The sequence below is a fragment of the Centropristis striata genome, chromosome 11, assembly GCF_030273125.1.
Source record: "Centropristis striata isolate RG_2023a ecotype Rhode Island chromosome 11, C.striata_1.0, whole genome shotgun sequence".
In the NCBI taxonomy this organism is placed as follows: domain Eukaryota; kingdom Metazoa; phylum Chordata; class Actinopteri; order Perciformes; family Serranidae; genus Centropristis; species Centropristis striata.
The window spans coordinates 14,311,649-14,335,544 of record NC_081527.1 but is presented as its reverse complement, the minus strand read 5'-3'; the positions used below and the strand labels follow the sequence as shown (position 1 = coordinate 14,335,544).

Here is a 23,896-nt window from a genome sequence, read left to right as displayed (position 1 = left end):
GTAATGCCAACCTTTCAGCTCCTCTCAAAAGAGGGAGACAGGAGGAGGAGGTGGAGGAGGAGGAGGAGGAGGAGGAGAGGAACAGAGAGGATCACAGCACAGCACTTAGAATAAACGCTGTTCACCATATGCAATGAACAGAAACCCCAAGCTGTGCACAATTTGCAATTACACCCTATTTAGATTGAGATAATGGAAATGCGAATGCAGGCTGTCAAACTCAGTGATATGTTTTCCTCCCAATAAGTCACATGTAGAGGGAGAGAAAAGAGACAGACAGATTGTCCTGCATCTCCAGTATGTTTCTGAGCTGGTAGCTATGCAACAAGACTGGGAGTCAGTGGAAGAGGGGGATGGGAAGATGGGGACAGTTTAGTGTTAGAGAGGAAGGAAGGGAGGAAGGAAGGAAGGAAGGAAGGGAGGAAGCAAGCAAGGAAGGGGGAAAGCAAGGGTCCTTGAGTGAAAAGTAGAAAAAGAGGAGTGCTGAGCAGAGACAACACTCTATTTAGACCAAGAGGAGACCCCAGAAGAGATAATCAATAATGTGCACTGAAGTGATTTTAATATAATATTGATCAAAAACAATAATTTGTTGCTCTTTCAGGCTCACATTCAAGCATCAAAAATCCTCCATTTAGTTTCCAAGCAGCAGCAGCAGAAGAAGCAGCAGGGACATTTGAATATGTTAATTTTCACTACACATGTCAATTTCAAATATAAGCCACAAAAGCGACAAATAAACCGTCCAGATGGCAGCTAAAGAGAAATGAGTAGTCCTCGTCGTGGGAGCTGTCCACTGTCTCGGTGCTGAATGACGCCCTACTTTTTCCTCCACGTCCATCTCCTCCTCAGCATCTCGGCCCGGGAAAAAAACATGCCACCTGTTGCTGCACCGAAGTTTTCTCTCAGGAGGTTATAAAGCCAAAAGACCTCTGATATCTGACACATATAATGTGCAGCGAACCTGCTCCTGATCTAAAGTAAAGGTCAGGTCTCTTTTTATTCTCTCGCTCTTTCAACATGACGACATGATAAACATTTCTCCCTCCAGGCGAGGCAGGAAGAGGAGGAAGGGGTTGTCATTTAATTTCCTATAAACGCAGTCGGGATTTGAACAGCTATTTTTTCCCCCTTTAGGCCTTTTTTTTTTTTTTTTGCTTCATTATATTTGCTTTTCAACCCTGAAGTGCAAAAAAAAAGGAACGATTATGGAGCGGAAAACAATGCAAACATATGAATATATTGCAAAAATGAATAGCATAACATAGCGTATTATTAAAAGGAGCAGGATTGAGGCTGGTGGACTCACCGTGTGTCGACGGAACAACAGGTGATGCCGACATTATGTTAGTGTGCTGGATGAGTAGCCAAGGCTGCGTCTCTGTCAGTGTTTCTGTTGAAATCAGCCACGATCTGAGGCTGCTGCGCCCTCCCATCTGAGCTCCACGTAATGGTTATCATGATGTTACTGGGTAGGCTGGAGGAAGATGGATCAGCGTGTTTATATACGTCTGCTGCCCGGAGAAGACAAGGAGGAGGCGGGACGAGGTGGAGTGACGACGGCGAGGGGAGACCAATTGACGTGGATTTTTTTTCCTTCAGACCTTGTTAAGGGTGCGGCCCAAACAGGCAGCCAAATTACATTATATGAAGGTTAAGGGGTGCACATGAATAAAACATATGGAAGCTGAGGATGTATATGTCGATGGGAAATACCTCGTTTCTATTTAAGGATTGATTACTGTAAGGTTAAATCAATGGAGCTACAGTTTTGTAACCTCATGTCAGTGCATTTAATCTGATCGAGGAAACACCACCCACACACACACACACACACACACACACACACACACACACACACACAGAAAAAAACCTAAATTAAAATAGTGTGTCCCAAGTGTGCAAAAGACTGAGCACCTGTGGTGAGGAGCTCACATGTAATTGAATTAAACCTGAACTGTGCAGATCAAGATTATGCATCAAATTAATTGGTGAGGGGAAACAACAAGAGTGGAGTGTAACATACCTAAAGGGCTGTGCAAATTGTAAATGGTAAAATTAATTGCTTTGAAAAAAAACAACTGGGCTGAATACAATTTTCAACCTGTGCTGATACATTTACACAGTTAGAGTTGTACATGTTTCAAGTATGTTCAGGCAAACTAAAAGCCCTGTTGATCTTCTCCAACAGTCAATGCTTTATTGCTATTTTAATATAATTGACTGCTTTTAGTTCACATAAAACATAGACATTACACATAGTAACCACAGAGACATGAAAGACAAATGGTTAAATACTTAAAAGACCATAGTTAACGATAAGACCTTTATACATAGATTAAAATGAAATAAAAATAAGAAACTTTTTCATATTGCGCTTTTCTTAGTGTTTTACAAAAACAGAAAAGGTGATGAGAATAAGGTCAAAGGACAGGAGCACAGAAGAAGTAGAGACAATAAACTGGATAAGATCAAATCAATAGGAATAAAAACAATATCAGCTTTCACAATAATAAACCTTTCTAGAAGAGTTTTAAAAGAAGAAAATTATGTCTTAGGGTTCTATAGTGTGGCGGCTCTAACAGCAAAAGCCCGACCAACCTTTTGTCACAAAGCTTGTCCTGGGAGTAACCGGCAGGGCTCCATCCGAGGATCTTAATGGTCACGAGGGCACAAACCAGGTCAATAATCCAAGATGTATTTAGAAGCAAGGCAGTTTAAAGCCTTAAAAGTGAGCAATAAAATTTTAAAATCAATTTGAAATCTAACAGGGAACCAGTGTAGCACAGGGGTGATGTGATTATACCTCTTTGTCCCGGTAATGAGTCGAGCAGCAACATTTTGTACCAACTGGAGACGGTGGAGGGAACCCTGGATGATACCTTAGGACAGCGCATTGTGACAATCAAGCCAACAATAGATAAAAGGAGATAGTTTTTTTGTAGCTCACCCATTGAAAACACACACACACACACACACACACACACACACACACACACAACATTTTTAACTCGATCATCAAAAGGTTAAAATCTAATATTGCCCATTGCAGCTTGCTTTATATTATTTGACAGACCATCAAGATTTGCACCAAAAGAGCTGGTGAAATTTGAGGGGCTGAGAAAAATGATCTATGCCTCATTATGTTTAAGCCAATTTTGGGGCATCCAAATTTTCATATCCGAGTGTGAATAAGTAAGAGTTGCTTGGCTGCTTGGATCTGTGGGTTTTAATGCCATATATAACTGAGTGTCATCGGAGTAGAAATGGTAACGCGCATCATGACTTTGAATGATCTGGCGAAGATGCAGCATTTTCATAGAAAACAGAAGAGGACCAAGAACAGAGCCTTGTGGGGCACCACAACTCAAGGAGGTAGAGTTAAGGGAGAGACGTTAAAGGTTCTGCTGGAGAGATGTGAGTGTAGCAAGCTAAAAGTTGAGCCTTTAAGGCCTACCCAAGTCTCCAAGCGATGTAAGAGGACACTATGATTGACTGCGTCAGAGATTACAGAATTAAAATTGAGCAGTGACTGCAACTTGCAGCTGATCATTAGTGACCTTAACAAGAACTGTCTCAGTACAATGAAGTGCTCTGAAACCAGACTGTAACCTCCAATATGAATAATATGGGATGTATTCATATTTTCAGTGTTTTAAAAGAAGGGAGGGGGCTAAAAAGATGATTGGCAGGGTAAGAGGAGTCCAAGAGTCCTGTATCATGATTTTTCCAAGCCAAATGATGTACATTTAAGCAGGGGGTGGCTGTTACAAACTGATGTTCTCAAATCTAAAGGCAGTTGTAACCCAAATGGCAGGGTCTCCAGAACGGAGCTCAACAGTATCATAGGTTGTTCCTGCATTATGTCCCAAAGCCATAATAGTTACTGTTACTCATTGTTTTTAAGCTCCTTGACAGTTTAGTTTTGGCTTTACGCTGGTAGGGTGCAAGAGTATGATTCAAATGTGCAATTAAGAGTTTGGGTTTGGTATTATGGATGTTATATCCATGGATTTTTCTTCCAGTACAGCACTGCCTGTAAAACTGTACAGCATTATATTATCACAGTCAAAAGAAAAACATAAAAGTACAAATAAAACTTACATATTATTATTCTATGCTCATAATTCCATGCAAGTATTATGTCGGAAATGCAAATGTTTATTTTAGGGCTTCATCTAACAACTGTTAGTTATTTCATTTCTGGTGACATACACAGAAAAGGAAGAAACTCTTCATAGTTTCAAAGCTGCACTGAGCATTTTATTTGCTGTTTTAAAAACTGGAAACCACTTATTTTAAATTAATTTAATTTTTGAATTAACTGAGCTCTCATCACAGCAGGGCTCAATATAAGGACAGTCTGACTTTAATTTCATTTCCAAGGAAGACACTAAATAACAAAGACACCTTGTCAATGATGTTTCCTGCTGCAATGGGCAGATTATGAAAAAAAATGGGCCCCTGGGCACAGACATGCAAAAGGCCCCACCACATACTAGCAATACAAAAACTTTAATAGTTGTTTAGCCTCTTTTGGTTGGTGTTTTGAGTCTCTTTGTAGTCATTGTGCATTTCTCTGTGGTACTGTGTCTCTTTGCATTGTCATTTTGTAATTGTTTTGGGGGTTTTCTTGTAGCATTTTTTGTCTTTGGTTGTTTTGCTCCTTTTTGTAGTTGCTTTGTGTCTCTTTGTGGTTAGGAGCTGGAGCTGGTTGGTGTATTATACAGCAAAATATGTTGACATTTTATGTTTCAGCAAACCAAAAAGACTTGACAAGTTTTTTGTCCAGTGATGAAGCAATGTGTTGTTAAATGTCACATAGGTCTCCTATTAGGCAGACAGCTTCTTCTTCTTTTTTTTTTTTTTTTTACCTAACTTTAACCTTTTTCTTTGCCTAACCTTTACCAATGTATTTAAACAGCAATCATCACAGGTTTTCAATGTGTTGCCACGATTCACCGTTTCACAATGAGAATGGGTTTTCATCATGCATGAGATCAGAAACATTCACATTCAACATATTTGTGTTTAAAAAGTGTTGAGATTCAATGGATCTGTGGTTTGCAGAAACGTGGGTTGATTTTGAGTCTGTTTTTGATTGTTTTTTCCCCTTTTTTTAGTCAGTGTAGTTGGTACCTATCTCTTTGAGTGACATTTTACCAAAATATTCAAAAGCCTAAAGACAATCAGGCACACCTGATCCTCTCTGGCGTCCCTTTTTAAGCTCTTTACATCATAGCATCTTCTGTGACACCTGCTATTTGACAGCTCGTCACAGTTCACAGGCTTTGGAAGAGCACTCCATCAATCAATCCCCTGTTTCATTAATGCAAAGGTGTTGCTGGGGTGAGAGCGTATTTGTGAATAAGGCAGACGAGTGACCCTCTCTGTCCTCTGACAAAATGGTCAAAAAGAAGCCTGGGAGGCTGCAGCCATTAGTTCTCACAAAAGCCTTGTTCCTTTGATACCGTGTCGGCTGGTTATCAATACAACTCAAGAGTCGGGCTTAGGGAGGAACCTGGGGGAAGATCCTGCTCTCTGTGTTGTGAGGCTTTAGTCGTATAACGAACATCGCACTCTGTGCCTCTTGATAGAAACATCAGGAGGTAGGATTATGCATATTAGCAATCCCCCTCTGTCCTTCCCTCTGCTTTCAGGGCTTAATGTTAACATCTGCCCACCGAGAGCCACAGATGAGCTGGAAGACTATGGTGAATGTCTTCCATTCAGATGATTTACGTGATCACTATAATGGACTATGCATGTTATTTAGATGACATTATAATGGAGTCTGAAGGGGAGAAAGGCTCAGGCTTTCTGACGTTAAGAGAAACTGAGTCACAGAGGCCCACAGCACCTGATCTTCATCACATGGAAAAAAAGACGTTTACAAAAATGACCTTTCATTTTTTTAGTCATTAAATTACCAGTGGTGTTTTTCAGTCCGTCTTATTAGTATTCAAGGCAGTTTTCAATATTACCTGATTTATATCTGTAAATTCTAGCAAAGCCACAGGAGCAGAACCATTTTAAATCCCGTTTCTTCCTGTATTAAGATCCTTCTGCTGTTTTTTTAAATAGTAAAAATCCATTTGCTGCTTAAATGTGTGTGAGCGAGTTTGGAGAGGCCACAGGGCACAAGCAGAGGTGTTGGCGCTTTGGGAGGCGGTGAACATTCATTATTTTTCATGCTCTGGGTGAAAACTATGTTTGTGTGGGCTGAACTGGTAATGTGCTGAATATTTGCAGACTTCCAGGGAACAAGGTGAGGGCACAGGATGTGTTGCGGTCGTTAAAAACTCTCATTCTTACAAATGTGGTGCAGGAAAAAATGAAACTAGATCCAATCTTTGTTGGGAGGTTTAACCTTCTTTATAGCCTGTTATAAAGACATTCAACATCACTGACAAGATATTCTTTTACTGAGTGTTTGACCTGATACTCACCTTCTAGATAACATGATTTAGGTTGATTGAATGGGTGTGGTAGAAACAGTGTAGTGGCTAATCACAGCATGGCTCCCTCTGGTGTTAACTTTGGATTTGGACAAGACTGGAAACCACAAACACTGAAGGAAGCATTTGAAAGGTGGCAAATTAAAGGAAAACAGAATAATTGAGTGGAGAAAAAAGAATAAAGACATTAATCCACACAATATCTAAATATTTTTCTCTTTGTAATAGTGCATTTTTAACTGTTGAGACTGTCTGCAGTCCTAGTTTTTTATTGTTTTAAGTGTGTACTTTTGATATTTCTTGTTTAAATTGTTAAGTTTCTATACATTTTATTGATGCTTCTTTCTATTTTTGTTATACACCTTTTGATGCTGTAAATTTCCCCATTTTGGGATTAAGAAGGGAATATTTTATCTTGAATTATGTGCTACAACTTTCACTACCACCTGATCCTATCGGCTTACAAGAGAATGCTACAATTATATATTTGTTAAAGGCAAATCATTTACCAAGACAGCCAGACACTGTAGTTCTTAGCTAATATTTAATCAGTAATAAATAGATCATTTATTGAGGTCCATTTTCAGCCGTGGAGCAATACACACATAGCTCTGTAGTGAATATTTTACTTTAGCAAAACAGAATGAAAAGAAAGTACAGCTCCATGTTCATAATAATGAAGGAACATGTCTCAGTGCAGCTCATTCATGTGTTTTGGAGCTTTATGATTCAGAGGAATAAGCTATATCAGGCTTTGGCTTCACACCTTACACTCGTCATCGGATCAATTCATTGATCTGATCTTGAGCTTGCCGGGCTTGAAAGAATGATGTAACAACTATTGCCCTTTTACTTCACAGCAGCAGACTGATTTTATAGATGTCTCCCTCGAGTTATTAGACAATAAAACAGCGGCAACATAAGGTACAAGATATGATCATTTAATTGTTGATTATCTCTCAGTACAGAAATATTTTCTTTTAACATTCTTTCTGTAATTCAAGTTGGCAGCATTGTCTTGATTATGAAGTGGCATTAAAAGAAATTTCCATAAAGTCTCGCAGTGAAACTGCCCATCAACTTCCCTCAGATAACATTAGTAAACAGACATGCCATTTCTGTACAAGAACCTTTCTTCACAACACAAATAAATAGCATTCATTTAAATGTGGCACGCTAGTTGACTCAGACATTCAAACAGGGAAAAAAAGACAATGAAAACTGGGAGAAAATCTTGCAGATGATATGAATTGTTTTTTCAGAAAAAGAGAATTGCATGACTGCTTAACACAAAAATGGTCTGAAGTGGTGAAAGACAAGTGCCCTGAGCTTGAATATCTTAGCAGACACAACACAAAGCAGCAGCGTTTCACTGATGTAATCCCAAATGTTTTTACTGTGTGCTTTAGTTGCGGTTACAAACTACACTGAAAAGCCAAAGTGTTTTCATTTTAACTTCCCTTGTCTGATTTTTCAATTTAGAAAGTAGGAAAACAATACGAGTAAAAAATCTTCCACACAAGTCACTTTAAAATGTTCCTGTGAATTATACTTTTGTAAGCAACTGTTACTTCTTATGTACAGTATTACCAAATAATTGTTTTCTTCTAAGATGTGCCATATGCCTTTACATTTTCTTGAGATAATGAAACAATACTGCTTAATATTATTAGGCTAAAATTAACTTAATATAAGACTTTAAAAAGGAGATCAAGGCCATTTGTGCAAACCTTGTGAACCATGAACAGTCGAAATGGCACAGGATTGTGTGATCGGTTATCAGTGTGCGTGAAACATTATCATCTCCCAGTAAAATACAAAAAGACAAAGCCTGGATTTTTCTGCAAAACCTGAACAAAGCCAAACATACTCCACAGATCAGACCAAAAACTGCAGTTACACACATAAAAAGAATTCTACCAGCCTTTGAAACAAACGCACCAGTCGGAATAAATGTTAATCAAACAAAATAACTAAATAAATTAAATAAGACAGTCAAAAGGACAAACGCAATATTTGGCAGGTAAGCACAACGTCAGTCTGTAAACAAAAACATAATCACACGGGGAGAGAAAGGCCCCCCAAATTCTCCTCATCATCAGATCACTGGTCTGTTGGAGGTGGCTCCGTCATTCAGGAGGAAGTGGAATACTGTACATACGCATCTCTTCTGCCCTCGACACCAAGGCTGCGCATCTCTCCAGCTCACTCCCACCTCTGGCTACAACTTGGCTAAACAACTAAGGTGATCGAGGGGGCCCTCTGTAGACTACTGAGGTGAAACTCGAAGAAGGGGCCCATTTACAGCCGGATACATACAAAGATAAATTCCCTTCCCGGCTTCATTCCCTCTCGGTACAGAGGCGTGCTTACTACCGAATCCTGGTGAAGAGGTTCAGCACGGATACAGATTCCTACAAGAGGGACAGAGAAAGAAGAGTGAGGAAAGACAAAGACCACTGGGAATAAAATATTACAGACAGATAAGAGGATGGATCAGATGGAGCAGAGATAGACGTAAATACCTTAGTGGATCTCATCTTGCTGAAGACGTTCCAGAACCGAAGTGTTTCATCTCCAGCTCCCGTCACTATGGCCTCTCCGTCAGGGGACATGGCCTGCACATACACTCATCATTAGACACTGAATATACAGTTTGACAATGGCATTTAGTTAAATGTGAAATGAAGCATGTAGGATAAAATTATTTTGATAAAAAAATCACTATTTTATGGTTCGACTGTTTTTCCCGACAGAGGCATTCATCACGTGGTTCGTTCAAGGAATGTTGGAAATGTGAAAATCTGACAATAATTTATGTTTTTAAAGTTTTTGGCTACAATAAATAGTGTAATTTTGGCTTTTTAAAAAAATAAAAAATGCCTTTCAAACTTGCCTGTGGGTTATGGGGTTCAGAGGGTTAATAGTTTTAGTGACCATTTATTGTTTTTTTCCCCCACCAACTAGATGTTTTTTGCACCGCGTACTTTGCTTCAGTTTTGGGACAGGACATGGGACAATATTCTGCAGACAGACACATATAAATACACACAGTATATACTGACCAGGTAGAGTACTCTGTAGGAATGTCCAGTAAGTTTGGCCACTTGAGTGAGAGAGGGATACTTCCACACCAGGATCTGGTTCTGGGAATAACCATGTGTGCTGACCTGCAGGAAACAAACCATGTTTTTCACATATTTACCCTAGACTTGAAGGAATCAGTGTTAGTTTGAGACATGTGCCTGTAAGGTGACTCACCAGTTCATTAGTGTGCTTGGACCAGGCGAGGTTGCAGACCTGAGAGCCGGTGTCTGTGCACTGTAAGGGCTGGCCGGTCAGGGTGTTCCAGAAGCGGATGCAGCGGTCGGCGGTGCCGCCTCCGGAGGCCAGCAGGCCGTGCTGGTGGGGTGACCAGGCAATGGCCTTCACTGCAGCCAAGTGCTCCGTGTACTGCTGCACCGGGAGGACGCTCGAGTGGTTCCACACAAGTAACTACAGAGGGCAGGATGAAACGAGGGGATAGGAGGTAGAGGGATCAGTTGTTTTATGATGAGGTCCTAAAGGTAATTGTGTAACTAAGACAGGTGAGACACTTTCTTTACCTTGTTGTCATTTCCACCCGAGGCCAGCAGCTGGTGGTCTGTGCTCCACTTGAGCCCGCAGACTTCCTGTCTGTGTCCTTGGAGACGTCGCTCCGACTGGAGAGGCGGGGCTCTGATGTCCCGCTGCAGGATGACCCGATCGCGGCTCCCAGATGACAGCTGGTCCGCATTCCATGCCAACGCACCTGGCAGCGAAGAATTAAATCAAAGGGGAGATCATTCACCAGCCCTGAATTTGACATGTTGCTAAACAACTGTGTGAAAATGAATATAAAGCTGTAATCATTTACTCCCAAAACTGTCTCCGTCCCCACCTCTCAGGCCACACAACTCACCCACTCTGGCTGTGTGTCCTTCTAGTACAGAGAGCTTCTTCCCTGCTGCTGCATCCCAGATCTGTACATAGCCTTTATGAGTCCCCACCGCCACCAGGTTACCCTAAAAATAGACGGTACACTTTGAATATCACACTGACCAGCATTAAAAATCAAGTACGAAGAGCACACCAAAACTCCATTTACATCTTAACTAAATGTCAAGTAACAACCCTTTTCCAAGATGGATCTTTGACCCCTTTTCAACCAACGTGAGCCTACTTCTAGTGCTGTATATGTCTGCGTAAGTCCCCGCTCTCCGCAAGCATAATAACAATAGAAGACTACATTGTCTCTTTGAAAATGTTGCTCATGGCTTTGTGAGCCTACATTGTCATCCAACACGACTGGTAAAACACATTAGTCCTGCTCGTCTTGAATGCTATGGACAGCGATTACGTTCTTATTAACACTGAATGTAAGATGTTGATGATAAGCCGTTCATGGTACCAGACCAGCAGAGTTGGCGCAACTCTGGAAGCAGTTTTCCTGGCCAAAAGCCCTCAAACTGCCTTGGTGGAAAGTTTTTTTATTTATCAGGTCAATCTGAGACACAGTTAATGACAACCATATTTAAGATACTTGGTGTCTTTTTTTAGTGTTACCTGACAACAAAGATGATCATAAATGACAGAGAAACTCACCCTCTCTGACCAGCCTACTGATGTAACAGAATCTCCTTCCACAGAAAGGTCACATAGTCGTGTCACCTAAAAAAATGGGAGGAAAACAATATGAATTAACATATTTCATCCTAAGAGTAAATATGTGTGACATACAACCAGTCAAACCCTTCACTGAGAGATCCAACATGATTACAGACATTATTTGAGAGGGAAATATTTACTGTTAGATCATTTTTAAATGACATCTGCAGGATGCCTTTCTGTCGTGCACTGTTAATGTTAATAGATCACACACACCTGGCTGGTGCAGGCGCTCCACAGGTAGACGCAGGTTCCCAGTCCAACACTGAGCACATTCAGAGAGGACCAGTCCACTAGGTTGAGGTAGAAGTCGTCCTGAAGCTCTGGAGCATCCAGGACTTTGAAAGGAATTTTGGATATTTTACGTGTAGGTTTTCTTGGCGACCGCAGCAGTTTCTGGCTGTAATGCACAACACAGTTTAGTAAAGAGCACAATGATACTCATTCAAAATGAAGAGGTGACATTTGAGGGATGACATTGAAACATTACCTGTTGCTACTAACAGGCGATAGAGAATATGGAGAGACTGTGTTTCCATCTTCTTCTGGTAGAGCCCTCTTCGTACTTACAGAATACTACAAAACACAGACGCAGGATTACTGATGCAGAAAAAAACTTTCCATGAAAGTAAATCAGTCAAAGTTATAGCCATGAAAATTATTTTTACACTAAAAAGGCTTCTCTTGGCAGGAGTAGATGGCTGTAGACGGCGGTCTTCTGACTGGGGGTCTTGGACTTTCTCGATGCCTGCTCCGAGCAGCTCGTTCTTTAGCAGAGCTGAGTAAGCCAGACCGTCCGCTAAAAGGCAGAGGAAGAGACAGAGGGGAAATCAAACCAGGCTGTCGAAATGATTAAGTTCAAAAGCTGTGCTCCCTCCCTGTGTCTTTCTCACATCTCTAAGGATCAGGGAGAATTTTTCTCAAAGCTTTGTTCAGCCTTATCTCCAGTTTCCATGGGCCTGTCCAGGCTAAGTAAACAAGGAAAGGTCAAATTATCAACTTTGACTGAGGCTGACAGAGATACCTGAAGAAATTTGATGAAAATGGATAAGACTAACACCAGATACACATCACAGCAGACTATGTCTTCTTAGGGGCAGAGTGTCATAGCATCACAGTCAAGATAATTGTCTTATGATAACTAAGGTGTCATAACAAAGAGTAATTTTACAATATACTGAAAGGCAATCTCTCTCAAGCTGCAACATTTAGTCAATCTTAAAACATGCATGAACAATTTTGATGATGAATTAGTCATTTAAGTGATTTTCAAGCAGAAATGAATGTTAAGGTTGCAGCTTTTCAAAGGTGAATATTTTCTAGATTTATTTTTCTTCTGTGATGGTGATTTAAATATTTGTGGGTTCTGGACTCTTAGTTGTACAAAACACACATTTGTAGAAAGCATCTCGGTCTCTGGAAACTTGAGACAGACATTTTTTTTGTGCAATTTATAGACCAAAGAAGTAATGGATAATCGGTAGATTAAGCCAGAGATTCTGAAAGTGGTGTCAGTGGCACTCTGCCAGGCAGTCCCTGAAAAGTTTTCAGATACATTGATTTAAATTGTATTATATATATTTGTAAAAAAATGAAATATATATATACATATACATATATATATATTTACAAAAGGCTTCTTAGTTCAAGGAATGATATTTGAAATGTTTAAATCTGTGATAGTTCATCGATTAAGTCTGCAAATACAATAAGATACACCTAAGAAGCAAAGCAGAATATTGCATGATACTGATACTGATGCAAGTGTACTAATAACATATTACAAGACACTAGATCATGGTCGGGTGTGATATCAGCTTGTCCCATGCCTAGTCTCTGGATATAGAGTAGGATGGATTACCTTTGTTGCTGTCCGTTGTGCCATCTTTGGTTTTTCTGTTTTGATTGTGCGACTTTTCAATTTCCTACATCAGAAAATGGAACAAATAGGCAATCAACAACATAAATAACAGATAAGCGAAAGAAGAATGGCAAGGCGTTTTTTCTTTTTAACCTACAATCGACACTTTGATCTTGAGAACATTGTTCTTTTGAAGGGAAAGACAGTGATGTCCTGGGTGTACTGCAAACAGACTCACATTGATACGATGGAAGTTGACACTCCAGTTGGCCCCGGCCCGGGAGGGAATAAAGCGATCACCATGCTTGCTAGGGGAGGACAGGGGGGAGCTGGTGGGTGTCAGTGCCCGCACTGCTCCTAACGCTTTCTGCACAAGTAGGGAGAGGAGAAAGTATTTGCTGACTGAAGGCCAAACACAAACAGGCCTTGGACAGTGATGTGATAACTTGGTAGCATAGCAAGACAATCATTTAGGTGGCAGATGGTGCATTTGTCCGAGGCGTTAACAACAGGAGGCATCATTCACAAAAGCCAGTCATTTGGCCGGTGAGGTCTTGTTTTCATTCAACACTAGTGACATTGTCAAAAGATAGAGACTGGCCTGTTAATCCGTTTATTCTTCCAACACACAGAGAGCAACACCATCTTCGCCCATCTCAAGTACTTTGCTAGTCAACAATCCTCTTTGGGAGGGTTTATCATCAAGCTTTAGTAAAGAAAATGACCTGTTAAAACTAGTGATACTCGTTGGTCCAGACCTTTATGCTAACTCCAAGTAACAAGCTGTCTGTCAAATATTGGGCAAAGTTAAGACTGTAACCTTTAGCTAGAGGAGGCAATGCATGTTCATGTATTAAGGAGCATTTAGATCAAGATTGAAATACAGCTCCTCCATGTACAGGTGTGTGTATTATTTACTTACTACTGGGCTTGCGTTCTCATTTTGAATGTTGATCTGTCTGAGCAGCCTGCACTCATAGTCCTGATCCATGATGCCTGAAAACATGATAAGACTGATCAACACATTTATAAAATGATACAGCAGTTACATGAATGTGCATATCAGATGTCAGGTAAGTAAACTAACAGCAGTACTTTCATAGTTATGATTTGCAGACTTCAAGTGAGACTTCTGACACTGACAACTAAGCCTATTTACCTCGTGAATGACAGACAAAAATGTCACCTCGTAGTAGTTTTTAACTATTGGCTTTTTACAATCAATCAATATTGATCTATTTATTATTTCACAATAAATTGTGTGTGAAAGGGTTGAGGTCAGAAAGTTTGATAACATTGGGAAAAACACCCAAACTGCTTGTTTTTCCAACCATCAAAAGCTCCCAGGTATACACTTTTAAAAAATATAAAACCGAGAAAAGATGTGATGAATGAATGATCATATTCAAGAAGCTGGAACCTGCAAATGTCTGCAATTTGCTTAGCTAACTGATTAATGCAATGACGAGTGTTTTAGCAATACTGCAGTGTAACATTTTATGACTATATGTCTGTGTTCCACTACTAAATTGACTAATGAAAGCTGACTGAGCAGCCGTGTAATTTCATCATTGGAAAGAGTATCACACTGATCAGACGCAGTTACCCCGATTTCGATATGCATTTCATTTGGTATAAGGTAAAGAAAATAACAGTAGGTATTACATTTAACTGGATGATAATTAAATACAAACTCAACGGTCACCTTCAGGAAGCATTCCCAGAGATAGCAAAACCGACACAATTACAAAGACAAACCAAACAAACCCTTTAAATGATGTACCTTAATTAAAAAAAACCCACTTAAAACAAGATAACTAATGACAAATCTGTTTATGATAACAATGACATTAGTTACAATTCATGTGATCAGCTGCGGGTGGGCTCAGTCTTCTGCTAACAACACTTATCGTTTAATTATCTTTGTGATAACTAACGTTAGCAACCTATTGCTAGCTGTTAAAACCATCCTAACCGTAGGTATTTGCTTGCATGCCCCATGAAACAAAACACCGTTGTGATGGCTATCGCTAATCTGTAATCGTGACGCTAAAATCATTCAAAAACCAAATAATTCAATCACCAAGCATTCAGAGTTATGCTAATGCTAACGCTAGCTCGGATAGCTGACTTAACGTTAGATACGCTAGCTATCCGGCTAAAGCGCTAGCAACATTGTTTGTTCACAATCTACTCGTTTTATCACCTTCCGTGCCGGTTATACTCTTCCCGTTGTGCGCCGTTAAGATGTGTTTGATAGCGGTGTCAATTCCAGTTGAAATGTCTTGTTTTATGCGTTTGACTCTTTAAAACAGAGTATTCAAAATACAATTGTTTTCTTTAGCCGAGCGTTCAATTTGGGTTCGCTAAGCATCACGGGAAAAATGTGACGTAGCTGTTTTTGAATCACACATTTTGCGTTGCTAAGGAAACGTGTCACTGACTCCTTCATCTTCACCAGAAAAAACATCTAACACAAAAAAGCATTTGACGAATCAAATATATATTTTATAGGCTAACTCGTTATGAAAATATACATATATAAATATACTGTTAAACGTTATTGTATTTAACAATTTATATTTATGTTTTGTTGATAACATTTTTGTGTTGACACGAGTTAACAGATGACAACTATATTTCTTTACAGTATCATTTAAATGGCTTTATTAGTATAAAAAGAAAAGAAAAAGAAAAGAAATGCAAGTGAAACAAATACATTCTTACATGAAGTAAAAACAGATTAAACATTCTATGTGCAAAAGTTTAAAATAAAGACACATTCAATGACATATCATCCTTGTGGGTAGACTCCTGATGGGTGAAATCAATATGTTACCAATTTGCAGAGTAGTGAAATTTGGTTTAGACCTTACCATTACACTGACAAAGAAGGTGGTGTGATATTAAAAAAGAAATCATGTCAAGAGCCTGGTCCAACAGCTTATCTAAAGGCATCTGACTCAAAGTGCCACAGAAAAGGTACAGATGGTTCAAGTAAATTACCGAAATTCTAATACAAAATATAAACCCTTAACTCCCAGTTAATGTGTGCAAAAGTATAGTTTTTAAAACTAAATAGTCCAAATGGGCTACATCATAAATATACATTGGGATAACTAAAAAAATATTTCTAATAAGCAAAAATTGAGTACAATGGGTGGCTCAACTCAGCAGATCAAAGGGTCCATGCAGTTCAAATCGGTACAGTAAATACTGCCAGAGGGTTGTTTTTTTAAATCATAATCTTCTTTAAACAGCGCACATTTACGCCTACTGGATTGACATTATTCATATGTCCTGAAAGTCACAGCTCTACAGCATTAGTACAGTCAGACAATCTCAAAATCACATTGTCTTACAGTACAGTATGTCCCGTAGAAAACAGCGTATAAAACATAATTCATACAGACAATCTATTAACCAATGCAAAGTCTGAAAATTATACAGAAAATTGCATGTAAAATCCCCTTAACCGAAAATAAGACAGTGTTGAGTTTTCCACAGCCCCATGTAATGATCGACAGAACAGAAAATCAGCTTTCTCACTCCGTCACTTGGCATGGCCTCAGATACGCCATTATAACATCCGTATAAAAACCTCTCTGTAAGTCTGGAGCAACTTAATACAATCAGAGCAGTGAGGGTCTGAAAAGTTGGTGTGCTTATGGTAATGCCACGTTTTTAAACCAGTGAGGAGTGGATATTGGAATGGCAGGGTGAACTAACATGAAAACAAAGTGAATCTGGACACAGGTAGCTGGTCTACAGGGAGGAGGTATCTCTAGCCATAAGTTGCAGACCATTGTTGACCTGGAAGCGAGTTTCATCTGATATACCGTACTGCTCCAACGGATCCTGTGGAGAAAGAAGAAGATGAGTAAAGACTGTAAATTAAAACTCAAAATGCTCAGAGTATACAGAGCAAATTCCCTGTTACTGAAGGAGGATAAGACTTTATATAAATGGTGGGTGGAATTTAATTACAGCATCCAAAAATTACATTTGACAAGCTCAACAATAATACTTCTTCACAGAATTTGCTATGAACAGTTTTTTATTGACAACTACTTCAAGGTCTCCAGATGATCCTGAGTGATCATGAATTCATTTTTGAAAGATATATTGTTTTTTAAGTATAAAAACAAATCCACCGAATCTTTTTACACTGACCTATCCATCTATCTCCTGCATTTCAGCGAGTCAAGCACAGCACAAACACATTCACACTTTAATCCCTCATAGTACAACACTGTTGGATAGAAGCGCCATCTGTGTGGCATTTAGTGCATCAAGTTGCTGCTGTGATGGGTCTCACCTTGCCAGTGAGCCTGTGGATTTCAGTTCGATAGAATATCAGGTTCTTCCTCATGAACTCGTAACTGCAAGAGATGAGATGAAAAATGATGGTTTCCCTAGTAAACTTAAACACAATGTCAAGCAGTGATGAATCAGCTGAAAACTGCTCAACACAAGTCACACTGAGTCTCTCAAAACAGCTACATCCTTTGTTTGAGACAGTTTCACCCATGTGAGTCTATTACTGGAGGCTAAAACACAATGAGGTGCAAGTTGTTCTACCCCGTCGTTTAAATAGCATCTCACTGCACATAAGGCATGCAAAGCTGTTTATCGCTGCAGATACGTGACCACATTCAGCCGTAGAGAACACAGTTACTATAATGTTCTTTCACATGAGCATCTTTTTGTCGGAAAAATACAGATATATTGCCTTCTATTTTGTTTTAGATTATTCAATGACCATATGCAATATGTGTGAATGTTTTAAGTTTCACAGCAAAAATGATCAGTAAACCACAAAAAAAAAAATCTAAATCGTCCCTTTAAATAGTCAACTACAAACAGAATTATTTGAGTCAGATTTTAAGACAAAATGCACATAAATTGCAGATTGAAATATGAAGATCCTCTTGACACCTCCATTTGGCGTTGACATTGAAAAATATATATATGGAAAAAAATTGAATCTTTTGTTTTCTTGACTATACCAAATGTGTACAAAACTGTGACCTCGAATTGTGTTCAAACTGTACATTCTTCTTGTGGACAGCTACACACGTGGACAAAATTGTTGGTACCCCTCGGTTAATAATAGAAAAACTCACAATGGTCACAGAAATAACTTGATTCTGACAAAAGTAATAATAAATAAAAATTCTATGAAAATTAACCAATGAAAGTCAGACATTTCTTTTCAACCATGCTTCAACAGAATTATTTAAAAAAATATACACATGAAACAGGCTTGGACAAAAATGATTATACCCTTAACTTAATATTTTGTTGCACAACCTTTTGAGGCAATCACTGCAATCAAATTATTCCTGTGACTGTCAATGAGACTTCTGCACCTCTCGGCAGGTATTTTGGCCCACTCCTCATGAGCAAACTGCTCCAGTTGTCTCAGGTTTGAAGGATGCCTTTTCCAGACGGCATGTTTCAGCTCCTTCCAAAGATGCTCAATAGGATTTAGGTCGGGGCTCATAGAAGGCCACTTTAGAATGGTCCAATGTTTTCCTCTTAGCCATTCTTGGGTGTTTTTAGCTGTGTTTTGGGTCATTATCCTGTTGCCAGACCCATGACCTGCGACTGAGACCAAGCTCTCCGACACTGGCCAGCACATTTCTCTCTAGAATCCCTTGATTGTCTTGAGATTTCATTGTACCCTGTACAGATTCAAGACACCCTATGCAAGACGCAGCAAAGCAGGCCCAGAACATAACAGAGCCTCCTCCATGTTTCACAGTAGGGACAGTGTTCTTTTCTTAACATGCTTCATCTTTTCGTCTGTGAACATAGAGCTGATGTGCCTTGGCATAAATTGCCATTTTTGTCTCATCTGTCCATAGGACATTCTCCCACAAGCTTTGTGGCTTGTCAACAAATTCCAGTCTGGATTTTTTATGATTTGTTTTCAACAATGGTGTCCTCCATGGTCGTCTCCCATTAAATCCACTTTGGCTCAAACAACGACGGATGGTGCGATCTGACATTGATGTTCCTTGAGCTTGAAGTTCACCTTTAATCTCTTTAGAAGTTTTTCTGGGCTCTTTTGTTACCATTCATATTATCCCTCTCTTTGATTTGTCATCAATTTTCCTCCTGCGGCCACGTCCAGGGAGGTTGGCTACAGTCCCATGGATCTTAAATTTCTGAATATTATGTGCAACTGTAGTCACATGAACATCAAGCTGCTTGGAGATGGTCCTATAGCCTTTACCTTTAACATGCTTGTCTATATATATATTTTTTTAATCTCCTGAGTCAACTCTTTCCTTCGCTTCCTCTGGTCCATGTTGAGTGGTACACAACATGTCACCAAACAGCACAGTGACTACCTGCAACCCTATATATAGGCCCACTGACTGATTACAATATTGTAGACACGTGTGACACTAATTAGTGGACACACCTTGATTTAACATGTCCCTTTGGTCACATTATTTTCAGTCTTTTCTAGGGGTACCATCATTTTTGTCCAAGCCTGTTTCATGAGTTTATTTTTTAAAATAATTCTGTTGAACCACGGTTCAAAATCAATGTCGGATTTTCATTTGTTAATTCATTTGTTAATTTGTTATTTCATAGAATTTTTATTTATTATTACTTTTGTCAGAATCAAGTTATTTCTGTGACCATTGTGGGTTTTTCTTTCATTAACCAAGGGGTACCAACAATTTTGTCCACGTGTGTATATCCCAAGGTGCAGCTAATGACTATTTTTAATCATCATTTTTGATTTAAAGTAACAATCTTGAAGATTTTAAAATTCAAATAAATGTTTGTAAAGTCACTATCTAACACATAAGATAACACAAAGGTAACTGAGTCTATGTAGGCGCCATTCGCAGGAAAACTGAAACAGGGAACTGTTTTGCAAGCATTACAAATAAATGTTACTATGGCCAAACAATCAAAGAAAAGAGTGATGACTAGTCATCAGCGCCTAAAGTGATGTGTTCGGTAAACTGTATTCTGTTATCCTCAGCCATAAAATGTAATCTTTTTCAGCTTGGAAGAGAGAAATTCTGGGATTTTTTTTCCACTTGATAATTGACTGAAATGACTGATCATCAATATTCTGTGTATATGATGATGTCCTACCTGGCCTTGATAATGCAGTCTACCCATTCCCCACACTGCTCCTCTGTGTCACACTCAAACAGATATTTCCTCTCCGCTTCATCCAGAAATGCTACAAAGAAAAACACACAGAATTACTCATTACTGAATTATTTGTCAAGGCACTAACTTTAATACTAGGCAAACATCAAAAGGTAGTTTTTCCACTTCCTGTTTCAAAGGTAATGCAAGGCAATGTACTGTTATGTCCAGTGAATTGGAAACATGGAGTGGTTTGCAATCACATATTTCACATTTACAAGTTCAACTGTTTTAAGAAAAAAAAAAGATCTGATGGCACAGCACACCATCCCTTCTCCTAATAGGTTTCACTACATAATATCTGACTATGATCATTAATACAAATTGACTTTCTTTATTTTCTCAGTCACTGTATACTCAGTTATTAGTGGTGCTACCGTGTTTGATCTGTGCCAAATGTGTTACTGTATATTTAGATAAGGTTGGGGTACTTGTTATCATTCTCATTAGTTTGTCTGTTGTTGTTGATTTATAGTTTCCTTTTGCCTTTGATTTTTTAATTATAGATTTGTTTCTGGACTTCAAGAAGAGTAGTTGCTACCTACTGTTGACAGTGGTCCATATTAATCAAATCAAAATTACTTTATTTATCCCTGGGGGGAAATTCAGTTAGTCTGGTAGAATCTCAGCAAAGGATCTTTTGTATCTCTCCGTCCTGCAACAGAGAGAGAGGAGCCGTCCACTGCTATTTTTTGGTCCATTAGAGCCCTATTAGGCCAATATTAGCTTATCCCAGACATATTGTTATAAATCGTATTGGTGTATATGTGTTACGATATGAACCAATATAAAAAATATTTTTTCCCCATAAAATATAATGCAGAAAACATTTGGGTTATTTAGAAATGGTGTTAGCTATTTATTTTGTTTTTATTTAAATGGTCAGCAATTGACTGATACTAAACATACAGTACTGATATTTATTCATCTACTTATTTTTTTAATTATATTTTCTTTAGTTGGTTGACTATGTAATGCATTGTATGTATAAATGTAATATATCATTTAATAAAGTTGTTTGAGATCGCAGCCTTCTGAGTAGCTTTGCAGAGTCATATCAGTGCAAAATCCACATAGAAAAGGTCCTTTTTCATTCTTGTCCCCAAAAAAATCATTATATTGCCTGCCATATCAGTAAGTGGTGAATTTTTTCCCTGAAAAATTGGTATTGTATCGTATTGTAAATTTTACACAGAAATACATAATAAAAATACATATATACATGATAACAGATTTCAACATCATGTACTTAATGGACATTTCTCTATTGCTGTTTAGTGACACATCAACAATGCAGTTTGGATAGCCTCAGCACAAACCACTAATTTCCACTGAAGGATTTGAAACCAGTCAGCAAGTGTGAAAGTGAAGGTGAGTCATGTGAATGTGAACTGAAACTCACCAACAGAGAACGTCTGGCTGTCCTCTCTCTCCACCCGACACTGCTCCAGCAGCAGAGCTCCGATTGGCTGACAAATAAATAATGAAGAGTTAGTTTCACTTTCACATGAGATACAGGTAAGAAAGACAGTAAATACATGGTGGATAAATACTGCATGGGCAGGTAATTATCCAACTGACCTCCTCCTCATCAGTCCGGAAATAAAAGAGGAAGTTAACAACCAGTTTCACCAGCCTCTTCTTCACTACTGTGTAAAAGCAAAAAAGGAAACTGAGATAAGACTTCACTGCACATTCTAATGACATGAACATACAGTCATGGTAAAAAATTATTAGACCACTTTTTTTCTTCAATTTCTTGTTCATTTTAATGCCTGGTACAACTAAAGGTACATTTAGTCACCCTGTTAAAATAATCGCTGAACTCATTTTTTTGATCATTTCACTCAAAAAGGATGTAACAAAGGATGGCTATTGGTATAGTAATAACATTGTGTGTAATTAATGTAACTTAAGGGAAATAAATGACTTAGGCAATTTTTTTGAACATGCCTTTGTGACTTAACCAAGATATGGTAACACTTTATTTTGAAGGTGTCTACATAAGAGTCACACAAGCCTGTCAGAAACATGACATGACATGTATGATGAGCATTAGTGTTACTTCAAAGTGTCATTAATGTTCATGACACATCCCATGTCATGTTTATGACACGCTCATGTCACCCTTATGTAGACACCTTAGAGTAAAGTGTTACCAATATTAGTGTCAACAATAAAACACTGATAAACTAAACTGATAACTAAACAATCTCCCTCTAGCTCTTCTTTGCTGGGTTCTTATCTGATGCCTATGAATGTGGCAAATTGTCAAAGAAGTGATGATCTTAAAGGGGTAAAATCACATGATCTGATCAACTGAGGATGTAGGCGACTTTGCAAAAAAAAAGAAACAATTTTGACAAAAATTTACTTAGGATTATTTTAACAGTGTGACGATTTGTTTGGACAAATATAATAATAACAACAAAAATAGCTCGTAAGAGTTTAATTTAAGATCTGATATCTGGCCATTTTCCATTGTTGCACCTTTAGTTGTACCATTAAAATGAACAATAAAGTGAAGAAAGCAAGGGTTGTCTAACAATGTTGTCCATGACTGTACCTCTAAACATTAGCTGCCTGCTGCCAACACTACATGAAACGGAAGTAGGTGTGATAAGAGCTGATAAGAGTCTGTAATAAACCGTGTTACCGTCTCCTTTCTTGGGTCCTCGCATCCCCAGCTCGGCTGCCATCTCCGAGGGCTGGCGGCTCAGAGACACCAGCTCTTTCTCGTTGAAACGCATCACGGCCACTGACGCAGTAAAGCACAGGTTAAAGTGGATTCTTCGGCTACGACCGAGCCAGTCCCGCCGACATAGTAACGGAGTGTAACAGTCGCGAGGAGTGACAGAGGTGGTTTGTACCGCTGTGTTGCTGTGTTGCTATCTGCTGATGTCGAAATGTGACGGATTGTGTTCGGTCATTTCTGCGGTCAAACAAGTACAGCGGAGACGGACTTCTTCCTCTTCATGCTACACACCGGACACACACACATACACTCCTGTTGGTTGGCAGACATGGGCAGACAGACACTCCTATTTGGTAATAGTACGGTAGTCGGTGAGGGTCAAACTAGGCGAACATTGCGTTTACAAACGGCTTTCATAATGCATTCTGTTTGAGTGACAAAGTAATATCCAGCGAGGCAGGTGTCGTGCCAAAAAGTGATAGCCTGCCAGAATCTGATTTCTGGCCGCGGGAGCGCACACGGCAGCCCGTTGAGCGGTAGCGTAAACACGTCTGCTTTTCTCTGGATTAAACGGTTTTAATATGCAGATACACACAACTGTATTATAATGTAATTATAGCAAAGGCATGTGGCTTCGAAAGTTTAACGTTTGTTGTTGCGTAATTATTACAACTGTGGCCAAAAGAAGTGTATAGTTTGTAGCGAAAACAAACATGGCAACTACGTGATAGACACGTCTATTTCAGTTTTCACCTCGCAAAAACTGATTGAAGGCATAGTATAGTTACTGAGAGGTTATTTCTGCCTAAATATGACTTGATCTCATTCATGAGCTTCATAATGTAAAGATCTGACCGCTCAACGGGCTGCCGTGCGCGCTCCCGCGGCCAGAAATCAGATTCTGGCAGGCAATCACTTTTTGGCACGACACCTGTCCTACGCTGGGGCAAGAGGGGGCAGAGCCCCCTTAAATAAATGTCTTGCCCCCTCAAATGAAAAATTTTAGAAGTT

General features: G+C 39.1%; 2 protein-coding genes across 2 annotated transcripts; both read right to left on the bottom strand.

The window, feature by feature from the left end:
* Positions 1-7,383: 7,383 nt before the first annotated feature.
* On the bottom strand, positions 7,384-15,382 carry LOC131980848 (fizzy-related protein homolog). Its single transcript, XM_059345157.1, has 14 exons — positions 15,212-15,382; positions 13,928-14,001; positions 13,244-13,372; positions 13,006-13,069; positions 11,813-11,943; positions 11,635-11,720; positions 11,361-11,544; positions 11,082-11,147; positions 10,399-10,501; positions 10,064-10,248; positions 9,720-9,953; positions 9,524-9,628; positions 8,984-9,076; positions 7,384-8,872 (listed from the first exon to the last, which is right to left on the bottom strand). Exons 2-14 carry the CDS (start codon positions 13,994-13,996, stop codon positions 8,831-8,833), a joined length of 1,491 nt encoding a protein of 496 aa, XP_059201140.1. The 5' UTR covers positions 13,997-14,001; positions 15,212-15,382; the 3' UTR covers positions 7,384-8,830.
* A 262-nt stretch (positions 15,383-15,644) lies between these two features.
* On the bottom strand, positions 15,645-23,208 carry plekhj1 (pleckstrin homology domain containing, family J member 1). The gene is made up of 6 exons (XM_059345258.1): positions 22,847-23,208; positions 21,772-21,839; positions 21,593-21,659; positions 20,131-20,221; positions 17,324-17,387; positions 15,645-16,863 (listed from the first exon to the last, which is right to left on the bottom strand). Exons 1-6 carry the CDS (start codon positions 22,938-22,940, stop codon positions 16,771-16,773), a joined length of 477 nt encoding a protein of 158 aa, XP_059201241.1. The 5' UTR covers positions 22,941-23,208; the 3' UTR covers positions 15,645-16,770.
* Between the last annotated feature and the right edge of the window lie 688 nt (positions 23,209-23,896).